Below are 22,731 nucleotides of genomic sequence, written 5' to 3'. Positions count from 1 at the left end.
AGTATGGGTTTCCAAAAAAAAATTGTGTGTTTTCTTGCATAAGTCTGTTTTCGAAGAGAATCAAAAGTGTGTAAGGAATGTTAGACAATCCTTGTTCAAGATGGCTATCCTAAATTGAGACTTAATCTTCCAAAACAAAAAAAATAATATAATCAAAATCAATAAGAAAATTCATTGGCTATAGAAATCACCAAATAGAGTTCATTGTCTATAACATAGAGAACACATATCAAAGAGAGAACGCTAAAATATGATGATTGAAGCATTTTCAATAATTATATCAAGAAAGTGTTAAATGTGGTATATGATAACTTTTGTTACTTTCAGGATGGGTTTCCAAAAAAAAGTATATCTTCTTGCATAAGTCTGTTTTCGAAGAGAATCAAAAGTATGTAAGGAAAGTTAGACAATCCAGGATGGCTATCCTAAATTGGGACTTAATCTTCCAAAAAAAAAAATAATAATCAAAATCTATAAGAAAATTCATTGGTTATAGAAATCACCAAATAGAGTTCATTGTCTACAAAATAGAGAGCACATATCAAACATAATATTTCTTTAAATTAATGATTTTTCTTGACTAATGTTTAATTATAATTTTTTGTATCTTAAATATTTAGGAAGAATTTTCTAAATATATATATTTAACTAAAAAATGTTAGAATAGCAATTAAAATATTTAGGAAGGGTTTCCTGAAAATTTAATATTTAATTAAAAAATAAAAATGTTATGATAGCAAATAAAATATTTAGGAAATGCTTCCTGAAAATTTAATATTTAATTAAAAATAAAATGTTAGGATAGTAATTAAAATATTTAGAAAATACTTCTTGAAAATTGAGAAAATGACTCAAGTAGCACTAATCCAAGTTTTTATCTTCAAAAGAGCACTCAAGGTCAAAAATCACCAAAATAGATTTTATTAAGTGTGTCATTTACCTTTATGCCATTTCTTTAAATCTTTTTGATTGATTAAATTAAAAAAAAATTGAGACTCGCGATTTGAAATCTTTGTCGTCGTCTCATCTCCATCGTCGTCGTCAGCTCCGCCAGCCATCGACGATCTCCTTCAGCTATGTCATCGACGTTATCTTTCAGCTCGGCCATCGGCGATCTCTCTCTCTTTCTCTCTCTCTCTCTCTCTTTCTCTTTCTCTCTCTCTATCTCTCTCTGATTTTGAATCGGAAATGTTATCTTCTTCTTCCTTGATCTCCTATCTCTCGCTTAGAGGTTTTGACCGTTTCTGATTGACTGTATTTGATTGGATCGTATTTGCTGCGAAAATTCCACCGGTTTACAGGGAAGCTCATGACCTTAAGGAGAGCGAGTATGGTTACGCTCGCAAGGTACGATCATGATCTGATATCATTTTTGGTTAGATTGTCTCAGTAACTCGTATGCCAATTTCTGATCTGATCTGATAATGCTCAGTGGTTTGACATTTTGTTCCTGATGAGACTGGTAATGTATACAAGTTTTTGCGATGCAGGTTTCAGGACCTGTCGTTGTTGCGGATGGTATGGCTGGTGCTGCCATGTATGAGTTATCTTCAAGAACGTTCCTTTCAATCCTGGCTTCTACTCCGAAGCTTCTTTCTTCTTCAGGTACACACATCCCCTTTCTATTTTCTGTTATTCAAAGCTTTGACAAGTACAAAAAAATAACAAAAAAACCAATCTTTTTGTATGTCTGAAACAGAGGAGATAGTTAGTGGAGATAACTCCAAGATCATCCCATGGTAAGCGACGCTTGATTATAATATATGGAAGCACTATTTTTGTTTGAGATGTTGTGTTAGGACTAGTCTATATGAAAGTTATGTGTTGTCTTAAACTTTACTTCTTTTTTGATGATCGTGTCCTTTTTGGTAGCTTGTCGATCTCAAGAATGGAGAGACCTACAGTGGGCATTTAGTAAATTGTGATACGTGGATGAACATTTATATTCGTGAAGTAATCTGCACATCAAAGGTTATCTTCTGCTCTCGTATATTGATATAAAATTTCCATTTTTTTCTTTCTATTTTTGTCTTGAAGTTTGTGTGGTTGACACTCAGATATGATTGATTATGCCGTAGGACGGTGACAGGTTTTGGAGAATGCCGGAATGTTGCATCTTGAACAAGGATTGTCTAATATTTTTGTGGCGACCGCCACTTTCGAATATGATAAAATAATTCGAGATAAAGTAACGATAAAATAATAGCACAGCATAAATAATAATATTAATACGGATAATAAAATACACGTCATATCATAAAGTCAAATCCGAAAATAAACATCCGAAATACAAATAACAACATAAGCCCGAAGGCTGAAATAAGAAATAACATAAACGATAGAAGTCCAAAGGCCTGAAGGGCCAATAACGATAAAAGATAAAACGATAAACGATAAAGCCCACGAGCCCAAATAGTAGCACTAGTCCGATATGATCACTCCTGCTCATCGGTCTAACCTGAAAGGAGAAAGAAAGAGGGGTGAGCAACAGGGGAGTCGCTCAGTGAGGTATGGGATGCTAAACCGCAAACCACTGACTCAGTTCATAGCACTACAACTATGTAGGCTTAGCTCTAGCATGAAACAAACACGACGTCTAGTACACCACACATAACAACAAATAATGCGCTAATAGCACACAGCTAATCTCTGCACCACGCATTTCCTTATAAGGATATAAACATATACTCGAAGCGTCGCTAGTACAGTCTGTCTCTGTACCCCCGCCCACCGTAGCGTCGAATGCAAACGTCTCTGCACCACGCCCCAAACAGTAGCGTCGAAGCTCAAACGTCTCTGAACTCACGCCCATATCACACCGTAGCGTCGAATCTCGGACATCTCCGAACTCACGCCCATCACATAGTCCCTACTCATAAATATGTATATACATATATATATATATATAACAGTTCTCATCATCAAACATTTCACACAATCGTTGAACCCTCTATTATCCTATTTCCGGTTTAACAATCAATAACAATTATGAACACGCAAGACTCTCAAACAGACTCGATTCACAGAGACTATCATGTTTCGAAACTAAACTTCTCATAATAGCAGTACTAAACTAGCTCGGGATTTAAACGGAGTAGCCCTCACCTTAGCAAATGAAGAGAAGTGATGTCTATGAACTCCACCTGCTCAAATAGGCTCCAAATCTGAAATCAGACCGAAATTCCGAGTCAGAACGCCCTTCGAACGGGTGAAAACGGGTGTCTAAGGAAAAGTCAACACAGTGGTCAAAGGTCAACCCGGTCAAACCTTGACCAGAAATCAATTAAGCCTAACCGACCGGCTTACTCTGACCTAAATCGATTTCAATTGGACCGCCCGGTTTAACCTTAACCGAAATTAAATTAATTAATTAATTAAATCGACCGGTTTATCCTAACCGAAATCTAATTAATTTTAACCAACCGGTTTACCCTAACCGATTCGCAATTAATTTAAACCAGTCAAACCAACCGGTTGACCGAGTCACCGAGTTGACTCACCGAGTCGACTCAGCCGAGTTGGCGAGTTGCCGGCGAGTCACCGGCGGCGGCGGCGGAGGATGGTGGCTTACCGGAAAAGTCACCGGCGGCGGCGGCGTGCGGTGGTGACGCGGCGGCGGATTCCCGGCGGCGAACTGACGGCGGCCGAGTGCGGCGGCTCCGGCGAACGGTGGTCGGAGACGGCGGAGCGTGCGATTCACGCGCGCGCGCGGGCTGATCTTCCGGAGGTGCGTACGGCTTCGTCTGAGCTCCGATTTCGACGATTTCGGTGGCTATGGATTCGCCTCGTCGAGAGGAACGCGATGGTGGTCTTGCATGCACGAAATACGCAACGGTTAGGAAGTTATGGTCGATTTACTAAAGCGGCCGAAACTAAATTTAAAATGCATGTGGCTTCTGGGGGTTACCTAGGGGGATGATCGGTGGTGGTGAACTGAACGCGATCACTGGACGTGGTGGCTCCGGCGACGAGCTCCGGCGACCCTCTTTCTACAAAATGATCACACTTCCTTAGCTCACTCTCTCTCAAACTCTTTAATCTTTTTTTTTTCTTTGTTGTTGCAAATGGTGGAGAAACCAAAGTAGAGAGGGCTTTTTATAGAATTACCTTGGGTAATTTCGAGTGGGCTTGGCCTGGCGGGTTTGAAATTGTTGGGCCAGAAACTGGGTCATTACAATTCTCCCCCACTAATAAGGAATTCGACCCCGAATTCGAGTCAGCAACTGACTGTTCCATAACATCCTGAAACAACTCTGGATGGTCAATCCTCATCTGTAACTCGGGCTCCCATGTCTCCTCCTGGATTTCGTCTCTCTCCCAACGAACCTTGACCAACATGGTCATCATTCCCTTATCTGTTTTCATTTGGCGATCCAAAATCTCCACTGGCGTATACGGCGCACATAAATCTTTGCCAAGATCACTTGGTGGCTGCTGCAAAATGAGCTCTGGCTCTCTAACGACTTTCCTCAAAACGGAAACATGAAACACGTCATGGAAGTCTGATAATTCTGCCGATAACTTCAATCGGTATGCAACTGCTCCAATCCGCTCCAAAATAGGAAATGGTCCCATATATCTCGGTTTAAGCTTCTTTAGCTTCCGAGTCTTAGGTTCTCCCTGAAATGTCCTCATTTTCAGGTATACCAGGTCGCCAACCTCAAACTGCAAATCCTTGCGGCGCTTATCTGCATAACTCTTCTGTCGATCGTGGGCTTCCTTAAGCCGACTCTTGAGCATCTCAACCTGTTCTACCGTCTCTTGAACCATTGCAGGTTCAATCTCACGTCGCTCTCCCACTTCTGTCCAACAAAGCGGTGTGCGACAAGGCCTACCGTAAAGAGCTTCATACGGTGCCATCTTAATGCTCGAGTGATAACTGTTGTTGTAGGCAAACTCCGCTAAGGGTAAATACTTTGCCCAACTTCCTCCCCAATCTAGAACGCAAGCTCTCAACATATCCTCTAAGGTCTGAATAGTCCTCTCTGACTCACCGTCGGTCTGCGGGTAATAAGCTGTGCTCATATGGACCTTTGTCCCAAGTGCCTTCTGAAAAGCTCCCCAAAATATAGATGAAAACTTTACGTCTCGATCCGATACAATGCTCACTGGAACTCCATGCAATCTCACAATCTCATCGATGTAAATCTGCGCCAACTGACTCGCTCCGTCGGTCGTCTTAATCGCTAGGAAATGGGCTGACTTGGTAAGTCTGTCCACAATTACCCATATGGCATTCTTCCCTCCTGAAGTAGTCGGTAACCCCAATACAAAATCCATAGTCACCATGTCTCATTTCCACTCCGGTAATGGTAGGTTTTGCAATAACCCGCTAGGAACCTGGTGCTCAGCCTTAACCATCTGACATGTCTGACACTGCGATACAAATGTAGCAACATCCTTCTTCATACCCGGCCAATGATAATAACGCTTCAAGTCTCTATACATCTTGGTATTACCCGGGTGAATAGAGAAACGCGAGTGGTGTGATTGCCGTAAAATCTCCTTTCTTAACATCTCATCACTGGGCACACAAACCCGGTTCCGGTACATGAACATTCCGCTCGATGCTGTATGATATCCAACACTCTCAATCTCAATCTGCTTACGCAAGGCCTCGTCGACATCCTGAGCTTTGCGTATCCTCCATAGCAAATCTGCCTAATCTACAGCCTCGAGGCCAACAGTCTCTCCGTCAATGGTAGTGGCGCATAATCTGAGGCTAGCAAGTGTCCCCATACACTCCTGAACCTCCTTGGTTCCTGAAACATCGCTTCTTCGCCTACTCAAGGCATCTGCCACTTGATTAGCTTTTCCCGGATGATAAGAAATCTCCAAGTTGTAGTCTGCTAACAACTCCACCCATCTACGCTGTCTTAAGTTCAAGTCCGTCTGAGTAAAGATGTACTTCAGACTCTTGTGATCTGTGAGGATCTTCACCTTCTCTCCATACAAATACGACCTCCAAATCTTCAATGCAAAGACAACTGCTGCTAACTCCAAGTCGTGTGTAGGATAATTAGCCTCGTGAGGTCTCAACTGACGTGATGCATAAGCAATGACCTTACCCTCTTGCATCAATACACATCCCAATCCAGTGCCTGATGCATCAGTATAAACCTCATATGGTATCCCTGGCCTCGAGAGTACCAAAACTGGCGTCTGTGTCAGATGTCGCTTCAACTCTGCGAAACTATCCGAGCACTCATCTGTCCAATCAAACTTGACGTCCTTGCCCGTTAACTTTGTCATTGGCTTTGCAATGCTAGCAAAACCCTTGACGAAATTCCTATAGTATCCTGCTAAACCGAGAAAACTGCGGATCTCCGTCGCGCTCTTAGGTGTCGGCCACTCTGAAATAGCTTTAATCTTTTCTGGATCTACAGCAACTCCCGCTTCAGAAACCACGTGACCCAAAAATCCAATCTTTCTCTGCCAGAAGCTGCACTTACTCAACTTAGCAAACAACTGATGTTCTCTAAGCTTCCCCAACACAATCCGTAGGTGTTCAGCATGCTCTTCTCTACTCCGAGAATAAACCAAGATATTGTCGATGAAAACGATCACACACTTATCCAAATGCTCGCGGAACACATCATTCATTAGCTTCATGAATGCTGCTGGTGCGTTCGTCAATCCAAATGGCATCACAACAAACTCATAATGTCCATAACGTGTGCGGAAAGCCGTCTTCCTTACATCTCCCTCTGCTATGGCAATCTGATGGTATCCTGATGCTAAATCAATCTTAGAAAACCATGAAGCTTCTTGCAACTGATCCAACAACTCGTCGATACGCGGAAGCGGATACTTATTTTTGATGGTGACTTTGTTCAAACCTCTGTAGTCGATACAAAGTCTGAAACTTCCATCCTTCTTTTTCACAAACAAAACTGGTGCTCCCCACGGTGAAGTGCTCGGCCTGATAAAACCTTTATCTAATAGTTCCCCCAACTGCTTCTTCAACTCAGCCATCTCTGTGGGAGCTAAACGGTAAGGAGCTCGTGAAACCGGTGCTGCCCCTGGTTCCACCTCGATCGTAAGAACATCACTTCTAGCTGGCGGTGGCCCTTTTAAGGCCTCAAAAACATCCTCGTACGCAGCAACCACGGGAATATCATGCAACTCCTGCTGATCCTCATCATTAACCATTGAAATGGTCGCCAAAAACCCCTCTGCTCCACTCTCCAATAATTCTTCCGCACGCAACATGGAGATAATAGGAATTCCCTGGTGTGACTGGATTCCCTCAAATGTGATTTTCCCTTCCGCTCTCGGGATATTAACTCTTGCCTCCGGGCAATCTAATACAATTCGATGTCGCGTCAACCAATCCATCCCAAGTATGACGTCGTAGAAGCTCATCTCCATCTCTGTCAAACCTCCGAGCAAATCAACTCCTCCAAGCATAACTGGTACATCACGATGAACTCCAATCGCTCCCAATCTCTCGGTGCCGGCAGTCTGAATCTGTTTAGCCTTCGGTTCGAAGACACCCCGGAAAGACCAAGACTTGACCAAACGCGGACTCACAAAACTGTGAGAAGCTCCCGAGTCGAATAAGGTGTGAGCTGACTCACCTCCAACCGAAACCAATCCTACACAAGATTTTTACTAACTACACATGATAACCACAAACCAAAATATTCAAACACAACAAGTATGAATAAGATGCATACCTGCTATCGGCTCGGCTCCCTGGGCATCTCCAACTGTAAACACACGTGGAGCGATGGCTAGACGCTTCGGTGGTGGTGGAAGCGCTGCATTGCCCCTCCTCGGGCAATCCCTGATTATGTGACCCGGCTGGTTACAGCCAAAACATTTCCCAACTGCAACTGCTGGGGCTGCTGCCACTGCTACTGGCGGTGCAACACGGGCACCGGCTAACCTGCTTCGACAAACCCTACTCTTATGTCCAAACTTCCCGCAATGAAAGCACTGGATGCCTGACTGATCCAAGGTCGTCTTCTGCGACCCGGAAGTCCCTCCGGTCTTTGGCTGAGCTGCCTTGATGAACTTCTGCTCCGCTGCAATACATTTCTCTTGCACAACGGCCTTCTCAACCAGATCCTCCAAACTGGTATAGGTGACCATACTGCACCTACCGTGAAGTTCTACTCGCATCCCTTTTAAGAACCTCCTGATAAGATCCTCCTCATCCATACCATTACCCGCAAATCGGTGAAGCTGGCGAAACTCATGCTCATACTCTCTGACAAACTTTCCACCCTGCCTCAAACTCTCAAAATCGTTCTTCTTCTCATCCAAAGCTTCTCTTGGAAAATACTTCTTGTTGAATGCATACATGAAATCCTCATAAGTCATCTCGCCACGGTGCATCACTCGCACTCCATCCCACCACACTGCTGCATCTCCGCGTAAATACAACTCAGCAATCCTAAGCTTGTGCCTTGGTGGGCATTGTGAGGGGTTAAACTCACACCTAGATTTTAGATCAGGTTTAGTGTTTAGAAAAGGTTAGGGAAAGATAATGTGGGCTGAATCCCGTAATGACTTGTAGAATGAATTGGATTTGTATTGATAATGTGGTAAAAGAATGGTTACAAAAGATGTTCTCTCGATGATTACAAAGATTATAAGATTGTTACAAGAAGAATGTTTTCGATGAATGTTGAGTAAAATATGATTTTCGTCAGGTCCCCTTTCTTAGTCCTCGACCTTCTCTTTAAATAGCCTTGGACTTCTTTAGGTTGTCTTCAACTGATCTCCGCGATCTTCTCCGCTTGAGGTGGAATCCGCAACAGCTTTCCCTTGACCGGGTCCTGCGCTTCTTCTTGTTATGACGTGAGCTTCCTCTTCGTCGTGACTTCTTTAGTTAGGATCCTTAGCTTTCAGCCTTCGGCTCTAGCTTAGCTCTCTTTAGGCTTTGAACTCGTGATGGGCCTATCGCGGCCCATCATTATCTTCCATTATTTTGACAATCAGCTACCGGGCCATATTCGGGCCCAACAGTTGCCCCCAGCTCTCGAGATGAGGTTTCGTTATTCTCGGGAGCTAGACCTAGCCGCCCAAGCTAGATTCTCTTGTTGAGATCATGATTACTAGCTATCTCAACCGTATTCATTTTTATCTGATCGAACGGCTATAATCTCTCTTTAATTAAATCGACGGTTTAGATTAAAACGAGTTTGAAATTCAATTTCCGACTTTCGAGACGTGATGGGATATAAAGCTGAGAGAATTAACTACTTGTCTCTCCACTTCCTCCACGCCTCTCGACGGTTTCCAAGGTAATTCACCTCTTTCCTTTATTTTACTGTTTTTCGTCATTTTTTTTTCTATCCGCTTCTTGATCAATCTAGTTCTCCATCTTGAACTTCTCTCTGAGATTCTGCCTTAGATCGATTCTCTTCTTTTGCTTCCTATTTTCCTTTTCTTTCACTATCATGAGTCGAAAAGAAGGTTCCGGCAAAGTTCAGATCTCAGCCTCCGGCGCCCGTATTATGAAGGTCAAACGGGAAGCTGGTGAGAAGATGACGGAAGCCAAGAAGAAAAAGGTTAAGGACTCGATCGGAGCAAGAGTTAAGAGGATGAAGAAGAAAGGCGGCAAGAGCGCCTCCTCTGGTCCTCACTTTCCTTCCCTCTTGAAGGGTCAGGACGTCGTCAATCTTGCCGTTCAAGCTCACGGCAAGAGTGATCTAGTTAGAGCTTGTGCTGAAGATGAGACCCCCGAGACCGTTCCGGAGGGTTGGTTCTGTGTTCATGAGAAATATATCTCCAAGTGCCACCTCAGATTTCCTCTTCCCACCCTTTTGCTGGATCTCTTAGATCATTACCAGCTAGCTCTTCCTCAACTTTGCCCATCGGTCATCCGAGTGATAAACGGGTTCATCACTAGAGCCAAGGAGGAAGGGGTTATCGTTGGGCTATCTGAGCTAATGAGTCTCTTCTCGATAAAGGAGAGCACTTCCAAGGATGGCGGGAGCGGTACCTACTATCTCCCCTGTCGTCCAGGGCTAGGCGCATTCAAGTTCTCGGCCAGCGATGATGACTGGCGCAAGAAGTATTTTTATGTCAAGATTGACCCCTTGACGGTTCCTGTAGGCCGTGACCTCAGGAACTCATGGTCTGATATTTCCGGTTAGGATTTTAGGGATATATTCGCATGTTTATCTTTGTTTGTCATGTTGCGCTAATTGTCTTTTGACTCTTTTTGCAGAAATCAAAGATCCTGTCAAGTTGTCTAGCAAACTCACTAGAGCTCTCTACAGGAAGCTACAGCATAGTCCTAACACTTGGGTGGCTTACACCACTTCGAGAGTCGGATCAGCTAGGTTTCCTGAACGATACCAGGCGTCCTTCCCTGATTCAGTGACGGTTGCCGGTTTAGAAGGTAATCTTTTATTCTTAATTCATGATTTTTACCATCCGAATTTGTCTCGTGTGATTAATGAAATTTTTTTATGTTTTAGTTTCTGAGGGTGATTCAGTTCTCGAAGTTTCCTCCGGAGCAAGTACTTCCTCGAAGACTCAATCACAGAAGATGCCAATTCAACCTTCCTTCCGTTCCAGGGGTAGATCGACCAAGGCTGCCAGCTCCTCTAGAGGGAGTGACAAGAACCAGGGAGGATCCTTCCTTGACTCTGTGAAGGAGGCTCTTGACGAAGGAGGCTCTGCTCCTGCTAAAGGTGCTGGCTCTTCGGAGCCTAAGGTTCAGGAAGTAGGTCTTCCCTCCGAGGTCCCGATGACTGAGGCTGATCCTCAAATGGTGAGGGATCCTCCGGAGTTTGAGCCCCCGAGGAGCAAGAGGTCCCGAACTGACCAGGTTGACAGACCTTCGAGGTCTTCCTCCTCCTCCTCCAGAGGGGGAACCGTTGGCTGGAACTTTGCTCATTCGAAGCCTGGGTCGGTTTTGGACGATCCGTGGGGTTTGGCTACTCTGATGAGGCATATGAAGAGTCCCGGGTGTTCCCTCCCCTCGATCTCCAATCTCACGCACAAGGATGAGTACGTCGATATTGCTCATCACATGGGTCAGGTATGAAGTCTATTTCATCTTTTAACTTTTTATTTGGACGATTTTTACTAAATCGTTTTCCGTTTTCTGTAGCTGGCTGGTGCTATCAACAGGGCTCAGTTCAAATTTGAGGACGCTGTACACAATGCTCCCAGTGCCGAGGAATTAGCCCAGGTCACTAAATTGGTCAAGGCCAACAAGACTGAACTTAATCAGACTCGGGCTCTGATCTCGGATCTCCAAGCTGAGGTAAAGAGACTTGGCTCCAAATGTGATGCTCAGCAGGGGACGATCGAGAGCCAGCTGATTGACCTCCAGGTGAAAAATAGGAAGATTGGGGAGTTGGATGCTGCTCGGAAGATAGCCGAGTATCAAGTCAAGGAGCTGATTGCCACATCTCAGAGCAGCCAGAAGAACAAGGAAGCTGAGGTCAGGCTAGCCGTCCGGAGAGGAAAGAAGGAGGTAGCCAAAGCCTACAACAAAATTCTGGTTGTTGTCAAGGAGAAATTCTCCAAGAAGAAGGACGAAGTCGACCTCCTGGTTCATGCTCAAGAGATTCAAGCCAACACCGAGCTCCTGAAAGACATGCTGGATGGCGAGATTAAGAGTACTCAAGATGAGTATGATCGCTTGGTGCAATAATGCCGGAAGCTGTTGCGGCATACGAGAAGGCTCAGGTCTCGAACTTCTCGATCGGCAAGCTCCCTCTTCCCCAACTCTCTGAGAGCTCAGGTACTTTTGAGGTTAATATGTTTAATCTCTCCTTTTCTGTAGAGTTTGGTTCTAATTTGGGATTGGTGGGTTCTTACTCAGCCCCAGTCGAAACCGCCTCTGGAGGTAGTGACAAGGAGATGGAGGAGGAGGTTCCTGAGGAGGACGATCCAGCTGGTAAGGGAGCTGAGAAGAGCTCGGATGACAAGGAAGTTTAAGAGCTGAGGCTCTTTCATGCTTTCTAGGATTTCTGCCCGATGGGCTTTGTGTCATTTGTTTCTAAGACTTATAGCCTGAGGAGGCTTTTAAACCTTTATCTGTTTACACTTCGAATCTTTGTTAGCCTGGGGAGGCTTTTAAACCCCTGTTTAATTTCAAACTTGGTTTTCGTTTCATTTTGAGTCTTTGGCTTTAGTCGTAAAATATGACAACTTGATCATGATCGAATTTTATGATAAGTCTGGAAGACTTTGGTCGTTTTTAGTTCCTTAAGAGGAATTCTTGGAGTATCGGGATTAGCTCAAGGTTTTTATGAACCTAAGTTTAATCTGGACACCTTAGGTGGGGGTTCTCGGGAACCTGAATTTGTTTGTGGGATTTTAAGACCCGTTGAGACTTGCTTAGGATTTTAGGACCTATTGAGATTTGCTAAGGATTTTAAGACCTTTGTGATTTGATGAGGATTTTAAGACCTTGAAGATTTGATAAGGATTTTAAGACCTTGGAGATTTGATAAGGATTTTAAGACCTTGGAGATTTGACAAGGATTTTAAGACCTTGGAGATTTGGTAAGGATTTTAAGACCTTAGGTCCAGGTTCGTCGAGACCTGATATTGCTTGAAGGATTTTAAGACCTTGGAGATTTGATAAGGATTTTAAGACCTTGGAGATTTGACAAGGATTTTAAGACCTTAGGTCCAGGTTTGTTGAGACCTGAACTAATCCGAAGGGTTTTTAGGACCCTAGGTCCATGTTTGCAGGGACCTGTTTTGTTACAGAATTGAGATATCGAGAATAATTTCTTTATTGATGATTGGATACATGATATCATAGTAATCATACAATTGCTGTATTATAATGATCATACATTTGCTGTGTGGGCTATGTGATTTTAATCAGACATATGCCCCCTTTGATTGTGGTGAACGAAGTGTTGAAATGAGGTTGGGGCTGCACTCATGACGGAGTTGCCTACGTACCCAGTCAAGGGATCAAGCCTAACGTAGTTCAGGAATTTTAGGTACCTAATGATAATATCTCTTAAGATTCATGGCGTTCCACGATCTGATTTCAGGTACCCCGGTTCGCACCTTTCGGAGCTTGTAAACGCCAGGTCGTACCACGTGGATGATCTGGTAGGGACCTTCCCAGTTGGTTCCTAACTTCCCATCATCTGGTTCCTTGGTTCCTTCGAAAACTTTCCTAAGTACTAGGTCACCTACAGCAAACTGTCGGAGCCTGACTTTGGAATTATATTGTCGTGCCATAGCTTGCTGATAGTTCTGAATGTGAATCAGAGCTCGGTCCCGTCTTTCCTCGATTAGATCGAGGCTGTCAGTTAGGAGCTGATCATTAGCTGCGGGATTGGACGTACAGAGTTCCCGGCGGAGGCTACCAGCAATGGTTTCAGCTGGAACGACAGCTTCCATCCCATATGCTAAGGAGAAAGGAGTTTCTTCTGTAGCTTTTCGTGGGGTGGTTCGACATGCCCAGAGTACTTCAAGTAATTTTTCTGACCAGAGTTCTTTCTGGGTTCCGAGGCGTTTCTTGAGGTTTGCTAATACTGATTTATTAGCCGCCTCCGCCTGTCCGTTTCCTTGAGGTCGGCGAGGTGATGAGAAGGTCAGGCGAATATTCCACTTGTCACAAAATATTTTGAAATCGTGGGATATGAATTGTCCTCCATTATCAGTTACGATTTCGTATGGGACGCCGTGTCTACACACGATTTCTTTCCACACAAATTGCTCGACCTCGACCCTGGTTACCTGCTGGAAAGCCTCAGCCTCTATCCATTTCGTGAAGTAGTCTGTTAGGACTAAGAGGAAGCGTAGCTTCTTCTTTCCACTTCCTGATGCTACGAGTGGTCCCACGATATCCATGGACCATCTCATAAATGGATAAGGGGCGGATATGTTAGACAGCTTTTCCGCAGGTTGGTGTATAATCGGTGCATGCCTCTGGCATTTGTCGCATGAAGAGGAATAGGCCTCACAATCCGCAATAATGGTAGGCCAGAAATATCCCTGTCTTTTGATTCTGATGGCTAGAGCTCTTCCTCCAGAGTGGTTCCCGCAGGAACCATTGTGCATTTCTTTCATGAGTCTCATAGCAACGAGGCCATGGACGCATTTTAGGTAAGGTCCGGAAATGCTTCGTTTGAGGAGGACAGATTCAGTTACGCAATATCTCGCGCTTAATGCTTTGAGCTTTCGAGCCTCCCATTTATTGGGTGGAGTCTTTCTTTCTAAGATGTATTGCGTGATTGGAATTCTCCAATCCTCTCTTCCTATGACTTTGTTATGAAGAGATGAGGGAGGATCCTGTTCGGGACCTGGTGTCGTGGTGCCCCCGGAGGTATTGGTAGGATTGGGCTCCAGGGAGTCTGAATTCCGAGGAATACCTCCAGATGAATTTTGGAGAGCTGAACGGCTTCTGGTTTTAACTCTGCAGACGAGTGGGTCTGAGTTGGTGCCCCCGGGGGTATTCTGGAGATCAGGGTCCAGGGAGCCTGAAATTCGAGGAATACCTTCCGTGATTTGGATTGTGTTCCCGGAGGTATGCTTTTTAGAGCTACGTATTTTGGTTTTTGGGAACCAAAATGTTGTGAAAACTTGGGTAGCTACCGTTTCAGGGCAGGTACCCTCGGGTTGCTCTGTTAGTTTGCTCTTTTTTTCAGCTTTAGTAGCTATGTCGATGCTTGGTTTTTCGATTCCTTCTACGGGTATGATCCGTTTTACGAGGGGGTCTGACGTGGAAGCTAAAGCAGCCAACGCATCTGCTGAGGAGTTCTCTCCTCGTGGGATCCTTGTTAGCTCGAATTTGTCGAACTGTTTGGTGAGGTTCTGGACGACTTCGAGATATGCCCCCATTCTTTCGTCCCTCGTTTCATACTCTCCGTGAAACTGGCTAGCTACTAGCTGTGAATCACTATAAGCGTTTAGTTCCCGAATTCCGAGACTTAGGGCGAGTTTCAACCCTGCGATTAGTGCTTCATATTCAGCTTCGTTGTTTGAGGCGCTGAATCCGAGCCTATAGGACTGCTCAATGGTTTCTCCTGCTGAAGAAGTTAGCCTTAGACCGACGCCGGAGCCCTGTTTTGACGAGGCTCCGTCGACATACAGGCTCCACCTCGGAGATTCCATTTCGGAGTCTAATTGCTCGGATGCTAGTTCAATGATGAAGTCGGCAAGGACCTGAGCTTTCGCTGCTGCTCGAGGTCTGTACTCAATATCATATTCACTGAGCTCGATGGCCCATTTGGCCAATCGCCCGGACTGGCTAGGGCTGTGCAATATCATTCGTAATGGTTGTGAGGTCATTACGACGATTGAATGCGATTGGAAGTAAGGTCGCAGCTTTCTAGCAGCTGTTACGACTGCTAGAGCTAGCTTTTCCATTGCAGGGTACCTTGTTTCGGCATCTATCAAACTCTTACTGGTGTAATAGACAGGTCTTTGTTCGTTTTGTTCCTCTCGTACCAGAACGCCGCTAACTGCAGCAGTCGACACAGCGAGGTACAGGTACAGTGGCTCTCCTACTACTGGTTTAGATAGGATCGGAGGTTCTGAGAGGTAAGCTTTCAATTGCTTGAAGGCTTCCTCGCATTTCTCGTCCCATAAGAACTTATTATTTCTTAGAAGCTTGTAGAACGGGAGACACTTATCGGTGGACTTGGATATGAATCGATTTAATGCCGCGATTCGTCCAGTCAATCTCTGTACCTCTCTAGTTGTCCTAGGTGACGGCATTTCTAGGAAGGTTGCTATCTGCTGCGGATTGGCTTCGATGCCTCTTTCGGTTACGAGGTAGCCTAGGAACTCGCCCGAGGGTACCCCAAAGGTACATTTAGTGGGATTGAGCTTCATATCGTACTTGTTAAGGATATCGAAGCATTCTCTTAAATGGGCGATATGGTCTTCTCCAGCTGAGGACTTGACTAGCATATCGTCAATATAGACCTCCATGGTTTTTCCAAGCTGCCGGGCAAACATCTTATTTACTAGCCTCTGGTAGGTAGCTCCCGCGTTCTTTAATCCGAATGGCATAACCTTGTAACAATAGGTTCCTCGTTCGGTTATGAATGCAGTTTTCTCCTGGTCATCAGGATCCATCATGATTTGGTTGTATCCTGAGAAGGCATCCATAAAGGATAGGAGTCGATGGCCAGCTGTTGCTTCAACCAGGCGGTCGATGTGAGGTAACGGGAAGCTGTCTTTAGGACAAGCTTTGTTCAGGTCTGTGAAGTCTACACAGATTCTCCATTTCCCGTTTTTCTTCTTTACCACTACTGGGTTAGCTAACCAGTCGGGGTAATGTACTTCTCGAATGGACCCAGCTTTCGTAAGTCGGTCAACTTCATCGTTAACAGCTTGAGCCTTCTCGAGGCCTAGCTTGCGACGCTTTTGTTTGATCGGTTTGAAAGTAGGGTCTACTTTTAGCTTATGGGTGGTGACGTTCGGATCTATGCCCTTCATGTCGCTGGTGGACCATGCAAAGGTTTTGACGTTGCTTTTCAGAAAATCAATGAGCTCCTTTTTTGTTTCAGGAGGTAGCTCGGATCCGATGCTCACCTGTCTTTCAGGATCTGAGTCATCGATGCAAACTTTTTCAGTGAGGTTCTTGGGGGGACCTCGGATATTTTGTTGCATTTCGCGACCCTCCTGGATCTGTAATTGCTATTGGGGGGATTTTTTGAGGATTTCGAATCCTCCCAGATAGCAGATCCTGGATATCTTCTGGCTACCGTGTATGGTAGCTATCCCTTCGGGTGTTGGGAATTTTACGCATTGATGGTACGTTGAGGCTACTGCCTTCATTTTGTGAATCCAGGGTCTTCCCAGGATCGCATGGAACGGGGAAGGTCTGTCGATGACTACTAGGTTGGTCATTTTCATTATTCCGCCAGCTATGACTGGGAGCTTGATAGTTCCCAATGAGGTAGCTGTTTCTCCGGAGAAGCCTACGAGGTTAGCTTTTTGGGCAATAATTTTGTAGCCGTCTATTTTCATCCCTTTCAGGGTGTTATAGAAAATGAGATCGACAGAGCTTCCTGTGTCTATCATGAGATTAGGGACCTCATATCCTGCGATGTTCAGGGTGACAATCAACGCGTCATCATGAGGTCTGTCAAGGTTTGAGGTCTCGCTCTCCCAGAAAGAAATCTTAGTATTGGATTCAGGGTTAGGAGGCTTAGGTCCAGTGTTGGATATAGCCTTCCGCACGTGATTCTTAATGGAATTGACGGAGTCTTGACATATGTCCGATCCTCCAAGGATACAGTCCACCCTCGAGTCGGGGCTCGATTGAGGGGACGGTTTGCTCAAGAGAGCTTCGACTTGTAAACTTTTTCCTTGGGGGAATTTCCCAAGAATCATGTCGACTCTTTTCTTGGGAGCTGGAGGTGGCGAATCGGTCTCCTTCTCAGGTGACCTCTCGCGTTTCGGGGAAGTGTCCCTGGAACCTCTTTTCTGATAAGGTGATGGCTTTTTAAGGTCCACGCCCTTTATTTCTCCAGCTGCAAATTTAGCTGCCAGTTGTCGTTAGAGGTCCCAACATTCCTCGGTTGAGTGTCCTTCGCGATCGTGATAAGAGCAACGTTTGCCTTTATCAAAGCCTTTTGACCAGGGAGTTTTGTTTGCTGCTGCAACAGACTTCTCCTCCTTGTCTTCCTCAATTGTGTAGGAATGTTCTCCCTGAGTCTGGTTGTTTCGGGGGTTACCCTTTTTATGAGGTCCCTTAGGCTCAGAGGATTCGCTTTTCGAGTGACTCTGAGGTTTCTTGTGGAGTTTATCCAGTGCAGCTGTCTCCTCCTCCAGAGTAATATATCTGGTGGCCCTATGAAGAGCGTCATCGATAGTTGGAGGAGTATTGAGTGTTAGCTCTAACCAGAATTTCGATTTATAGATCAGACCTCTCCTAAGAGCCTCGATGGCGACTAGGTCGTTAGGATTCGAGAGCTTAGTTCTTATTGCCCTGAATTTCTCGATGTAGACTCGTAGCGAGTCCCCCATTCCTTGACTGACCTTCCAAAGGTCGGTCTCAGAGGCTTGCTTCAGGATATGGGTCGAGTACTGCTTCATGAAGGCGTTAGTTAATTGATCGAAATTGTCTATCGAGGCTGGTTCGAGAGCGGAGAACCACTCAAGGGCTGTTCCGACCAAATTTTCGGCGAATGTCCTGCAGTAACCTGCTTCACACTCTTTCTGCGTGAAATGGGCTTTAACGATTGCCAATCGGAAAGCTCTCAAATAGGCCTTCGGGTCAGAGGTACCATCATACTCGGGAATTCTGATTTTTGGGTATCTCTTATGTGAGAACTGGCAATTCTGTCCGTGAATGGAGTTCCACGGGTTTCCTCGATCAAGCTATCGATTTCGGGAGCTGAGCTCGTAGCTTTATGGACTTGGGCTCTCAATTTTTGGAGAGCTGCGTGAGTTCGTTCCATATATCTACGGATAGCTTCAGGTCCTTCTAAAGGAAGGACGTTTGGGTCGTTAGCAGGTACCCGACGGGCAGGTTCCTGGCGGAATCGTGTTGGCTCATCCTCCCATGCGGTTGGAGGGCTAGATCGCTCACCAGCTCTAGGGTTATCGGAATCTATCCTTTGATAGCTGTCCCCATTCGGGATCGAGCTTCTGGTTTGATAAACCGAAGCTGACGCTCTGCCCCCAGATGGGAAGGATATTCCTTCTCCGGTCCTAAGATCAGGCGGCGGAGGAGGTAAGCGAGTAGTCCTGTCAGTAACCTGACCGGGTGTGGAACTAGTTGTCGCTATGTTACTTCCCATAGCACTGGTGTAAGGTGGATTAAACATGGGGGCTGTCCCAGTATGAGGTGTCTGGAAAGCAGATCCGCATCCTTCCGGAGCAGTGCTATCAGGGGAAAAGTTTAAACGTCCTCGGGGGAATGAGGGATCGGTTAATCGATCATGAAAAATGGCCCCCGGAGCTTGACGTTGCGATGGTTGGGTTGTTGAGTTTAGAGATCTAGTTATCTCTTCGAATTGTTGCTGACGAACAGTCAGCTGATGCATCGTGCGCTCACTTTCCTGAGCTTTGTCCACTAACTGCATCATCATCTGGCGAATCTCAGAGAGTTGTGCCTCCGTTTGATTCGGAATGGCTTGCTGCTGAGGATTTTCGGTGATCGGGAGCCCGGAGGTGGTTCCACTTGATGATCTCGGGTTAATACCCCCGGTTGTAGTTTGGCTCGTTCGAGCGCCAGCCGGAAGCTGTTGCCCAGATCGGTGGTCGCCACGTCGAGGCTCTGTGATTACAGGACTAGAGCCTCCGTCATTCGGTGAGCCATCGCTCTGAATTGGGAGGTTAAGGTCAGACGGGTTTGTTGTCTGATCAGTAGGATTCATCCTTAAGTTAGAGTAAGGGATTCGATTGTTTCTTCCCCACAGACGGCGCCAATTGTGAGGGGTTAAACTCACACCTAGATTTTAGATCAGGTTTAGTGTTTAGAAAAGGTTAGGGAAAGATAACGTGGGCTGAATCCCGTAATGACTTGTAGAATGAATTGGATTTGTATTGATAATGTGGTAAAAGAATGGTTATAAAAGATGTTCTCTCGATGATTACAAAGATTATAAGATTGTTACAAGAAGAATGTTTTCGATGAATGTTGAGTAAAATATGATTTTCGTCAGGTCCCCTTTCTTAGTCCTCGACCTTCTCTTTAAATAGCCTTGGACTTCTTTAGGTTGTCTTCAACTGATCTCCGCGATCTTCTCCGCTTGAGGTGGAATCCGCAACAGCTTCCCCTTGACCGGGTCCTGCGCTTCTTCTTGTTATGACGTGAGCTTCCTCTTCGTCGTGACCTCTTTAGTTAGGATCCTTAGCTTTCAGCCTTCGTCTCTAGCTTAGCTCTCTTTAGGCTTTGAACTCGTGATGGGCCTATCACGGCCCATCATTATCTTCTTTAGTGTTCAAACACTTAGCCAAACTGTGCCTCCAATCGTGAGCAAGTGTAGAGTCCGTGGTACCACTGAAATGCTCCAAGTTCACATACTTCATCTGTTACAACACCCTGATAAATGTTTCATCAACCTTGGGCACATGCATTGGAATGACGGGTGGCGGCGGCGGAACCTGAAAGACACCTGGAACTGGCTGAATAGGAACCTGCGGATACTGTGGCGCTGGGGCCTGCTGAGCTGGAGCCTGATGATCTTGCTGAACCTGAACTGGCGGAACCTGCTGCATATGAATTTGCGGACCCTGCTGCACATGAATCTGAGGACCCTGCGGAACATGCTGAGCTGCAGCCATCTGTCGAGCAACTTCCTGAGCAGCTACTCGGGCATCCTCTTGAGCGGCTTGCCTGGCTGCCTCTTGGGCAATCTGTTGAACTGCTTCCTGAGCAGCCTGTCTAGCAGCATCCTGAACCATCTGTCTCATAGCCTCCTGGTCAACCTGAGGAACATCGGGCTGCGGAACTGCGGGCTGAACATGCTCATCCTGAGCCTCTCTAGCATCTCTAGCGATCTGAGCACGTGTAGCTCTCCTCGGCGGCATCTGAAATTAAGGCAAACGAGTTAACTTCTGACTAAATCCAACAATTAAAGGAGTGATATCGAACGGAAAGGTGCTATTTTATTTTATTTTCAAAAATCCCCATATCCCAATAAACATTTGAAAACCGATTAAAACCGAATAAAAACTGAGTCTCCAAAGATCGCCATCCCGGGTCGGAGCCGGGACGGAACACGGCTCTGATACCAAAATTGTGGCGACCGCCACTTTCGAATATGATAAAATAATTCGAGATAAAGTAACGATAAAATAATAGCGCAGCAGAAATAATAATATTAATACGGATAATAAAATCCACGTCATATCATAAAGTCAAATCCGAAAATAAACATCCGAAATACAAATAACAATATAAGCCCGAAGGCTGAAATAAGAAATAACATAAACGATAGAAGTCCAAAGGCCTGAAGGCCCAATAACGATAAAAGATAAAACGATAAACAATAAAGCCCACGAGCCCAAATAGTAGCACTAGTCCGATATGATCACTCCTGCTCATCGGTCTCACCTGAAAGGGGAAAGAAAGAGGGGTGAGCAACAGGGGAGTCGCTCAGTGAGGTATGGAATGCTAAACCGCAAACCACTGACTCAGTTTATAGCACTGCAACTATGTAGGCTTAGCTCTAGCATGAAACAAACACGGCGTCTAGTACACCACACATAACGACAAATAATGCGCTAATAGCACACAGCTAATCTCTGCACCACGCATTCCCTTATAAGGATATAAACATATACTCGAAGCGTCGCTAGTACAGTCTGTCTCTGTACCCCCGCCCACCGTAGCGTCGAATGCAAACGTCTCTGCACCACGCCCCCAAACAGTAGCGTCGAAGCTCAAACGTCTCTGAACTCACGCCCATATCACACCGTAGCGTCGAATCTCGGACATCTCCGAACTCACGCCCATCACATAGTCCCTACTCATAACTATGTATATACATATATATATATATATATATATATATATATATAACAGTTCTCAGCATCAAACATTTCACACAATCGTTGAACCCTCTATTATCCTATTTCCGGTTTAACAATCAATAACAATTATGAACACGCAAGACTCTCAAACAGACTCGATTCACAGAGACTATCATGTTTCGAAACTAAACTTCTCATAATAGCAGTACTAAACTAGCTCGGGATTTAAACGGAGTAGCCCTCACCTTAGCAAATGAAGAGAAGTGATGTCTATGAACTCCAGCTGCTCAAATAGGCTCCAAATCTGAAATCAGATCGAAATTCTGAATCAGAACGCCCTTCGAACGGGTGAAAACGGGTGTCTAAGGAAAAGTCAACCCGCTGGTCAAAGGTCAACCCGGTCAAACCTTGACCAGAAATCAATTAAGCCTAACCGACCGGTTTACTCTGACCTAAATCGATTTCAATTGGACCACCCGGTTTAACCTTAACCGAAATTAAATTAATTAATTAAATCGACCGGTTTATCCTAACCGAAATCTAATTAATTTTAACCAACCGGTTTACCCTAACCGATTCGCAATTAATTTAAACCAGTCAAACCAACCGGTTGACCGAGTCACCGAGTTGACTCACCGAGTCGACTCAGCCGAGTTGGCGAGTCGCCGGCGAGTCACCGGCAGAGGTCACCGGCGGCGGCGGCGGAGGGACGGTGGCTTACCGGAAAAGTCACCGGCGGCGGCGGCGGTGCGGTGGTGACGCGGCGGCGGATTCCCGGCGGCGAACTAACGGCGGCCGGGTGCGGCGGCTCCGGCGAACGGTGGTCGGAGACGGCGGAGCGTGCGTTTCACGCGCGCGCGGGCTGATCTTCCGGAGGCGCGTACGGCTTCGTCTGAACTCCGATTTTGACGATTTCGGTGGCTATGGATTCGTCTCGTCGAGAGGAACGCGATGGTGGTCTTGCATGCACGAAATACGCAACGGTTAGGAAGTTATGGTCGATTTACTAAAGCGGCCGAAACTAAACTTAAAATGCATGTGGCTTCCGGGGGTTACCTAGGGGGATGATCGGTGGTGGTGAACTGAACGCGATCACTGGACGTGGTGGCTCCGGCGACGAGCTCCGGCGACCCTCTCTCTACAAAATGATCACACTTCCTTAGCTCACTCTCTCTCAAACTCTTTAATCTTTTTTTTTTCTTTGTTGTTGCAAATGGTGGAGAAACCAAAGTAGAGAGGGCTTTTTATAGAATTACCTTGGGTAATTTCGAGTGGGCTTGGGCCTGGCGGGTTTGAAATTGTTGGGCCATTAATTGGGTCATTACAATTTTTTACACACTTTTGAATTCG

The 22,731-nt window shown here is 45.5% G+C and overlaps 1 protein-coding gene across 2 annotated transcripts; it reads left to right on the top strand.

Annotated features, from left to right (window-relative positions):
* The first annotated feature begins 955 nt into the window (after positions 1-955).
* Positions 956-22,731, top strand: LOC108829010 (uncharacterized). 2 transcript variants are annotated; one of them, XM_057007355.1, is made up of 8 exons: positions 956-1,347; positions 1,491-1,605; positions 1,700-1,739; positions 1,873-1,971; positions 10,184-10,357; positions 10,437-11,002; positions 11,075-11,713; positions 11,795-12,087. In XM_057007355.1, the coding sequence occupies exons 6-7, from the start codon at positions 10,508-10,510 to the stop codon at positions 11,621-11,623; spliced, it is 1,044 nt and encodes a 347-aa protein (XP_056863335.1). In that variant the 5' UTR covers positions 956-1,347; positions 1,491-1,605; positions 1,700-1,739; positions 1,873-1,971; positions 10,184-10,357; positions 10,437-10,507; the 3' UTR covers positions 11,624-11,713; positions 11,795-12,087. The 2 variants fall into 2 exon arrangements, with proteins under 2 accessions (XP_056863335.1, XP_056863334.1); XM_057007354.1 differs by lacking the exons at positions 956-1,347; positions 1,491-1,605; positions 1,700-1,739; positions 1,873-1,971 and adding an exon at positions 6,704-9,254 and having other exon boundaries at positions 11,795-22,731.

This window comes from Raphanus sativus, chromosome 4 (genome assembly GCF_000801105.2).
Source record: "Raphanus sativus cultivar WK10039 chromosome 4, ASM80110v3, whole genome shotgun sequence".
Classification (NCBI taxonomy): domain Eukaryota; kingdom Viridiplantae; phylum Streptophyta; class Magnoliopsida; order Brassicales; family Brassicaceae; genus Raphanus; species Raphanus sativus.
The sequence above is the reverse complement of the archived record's forward strand: the minus strand, read 5'-3'. Positions and strand labels throughout refer to the sequence as shown.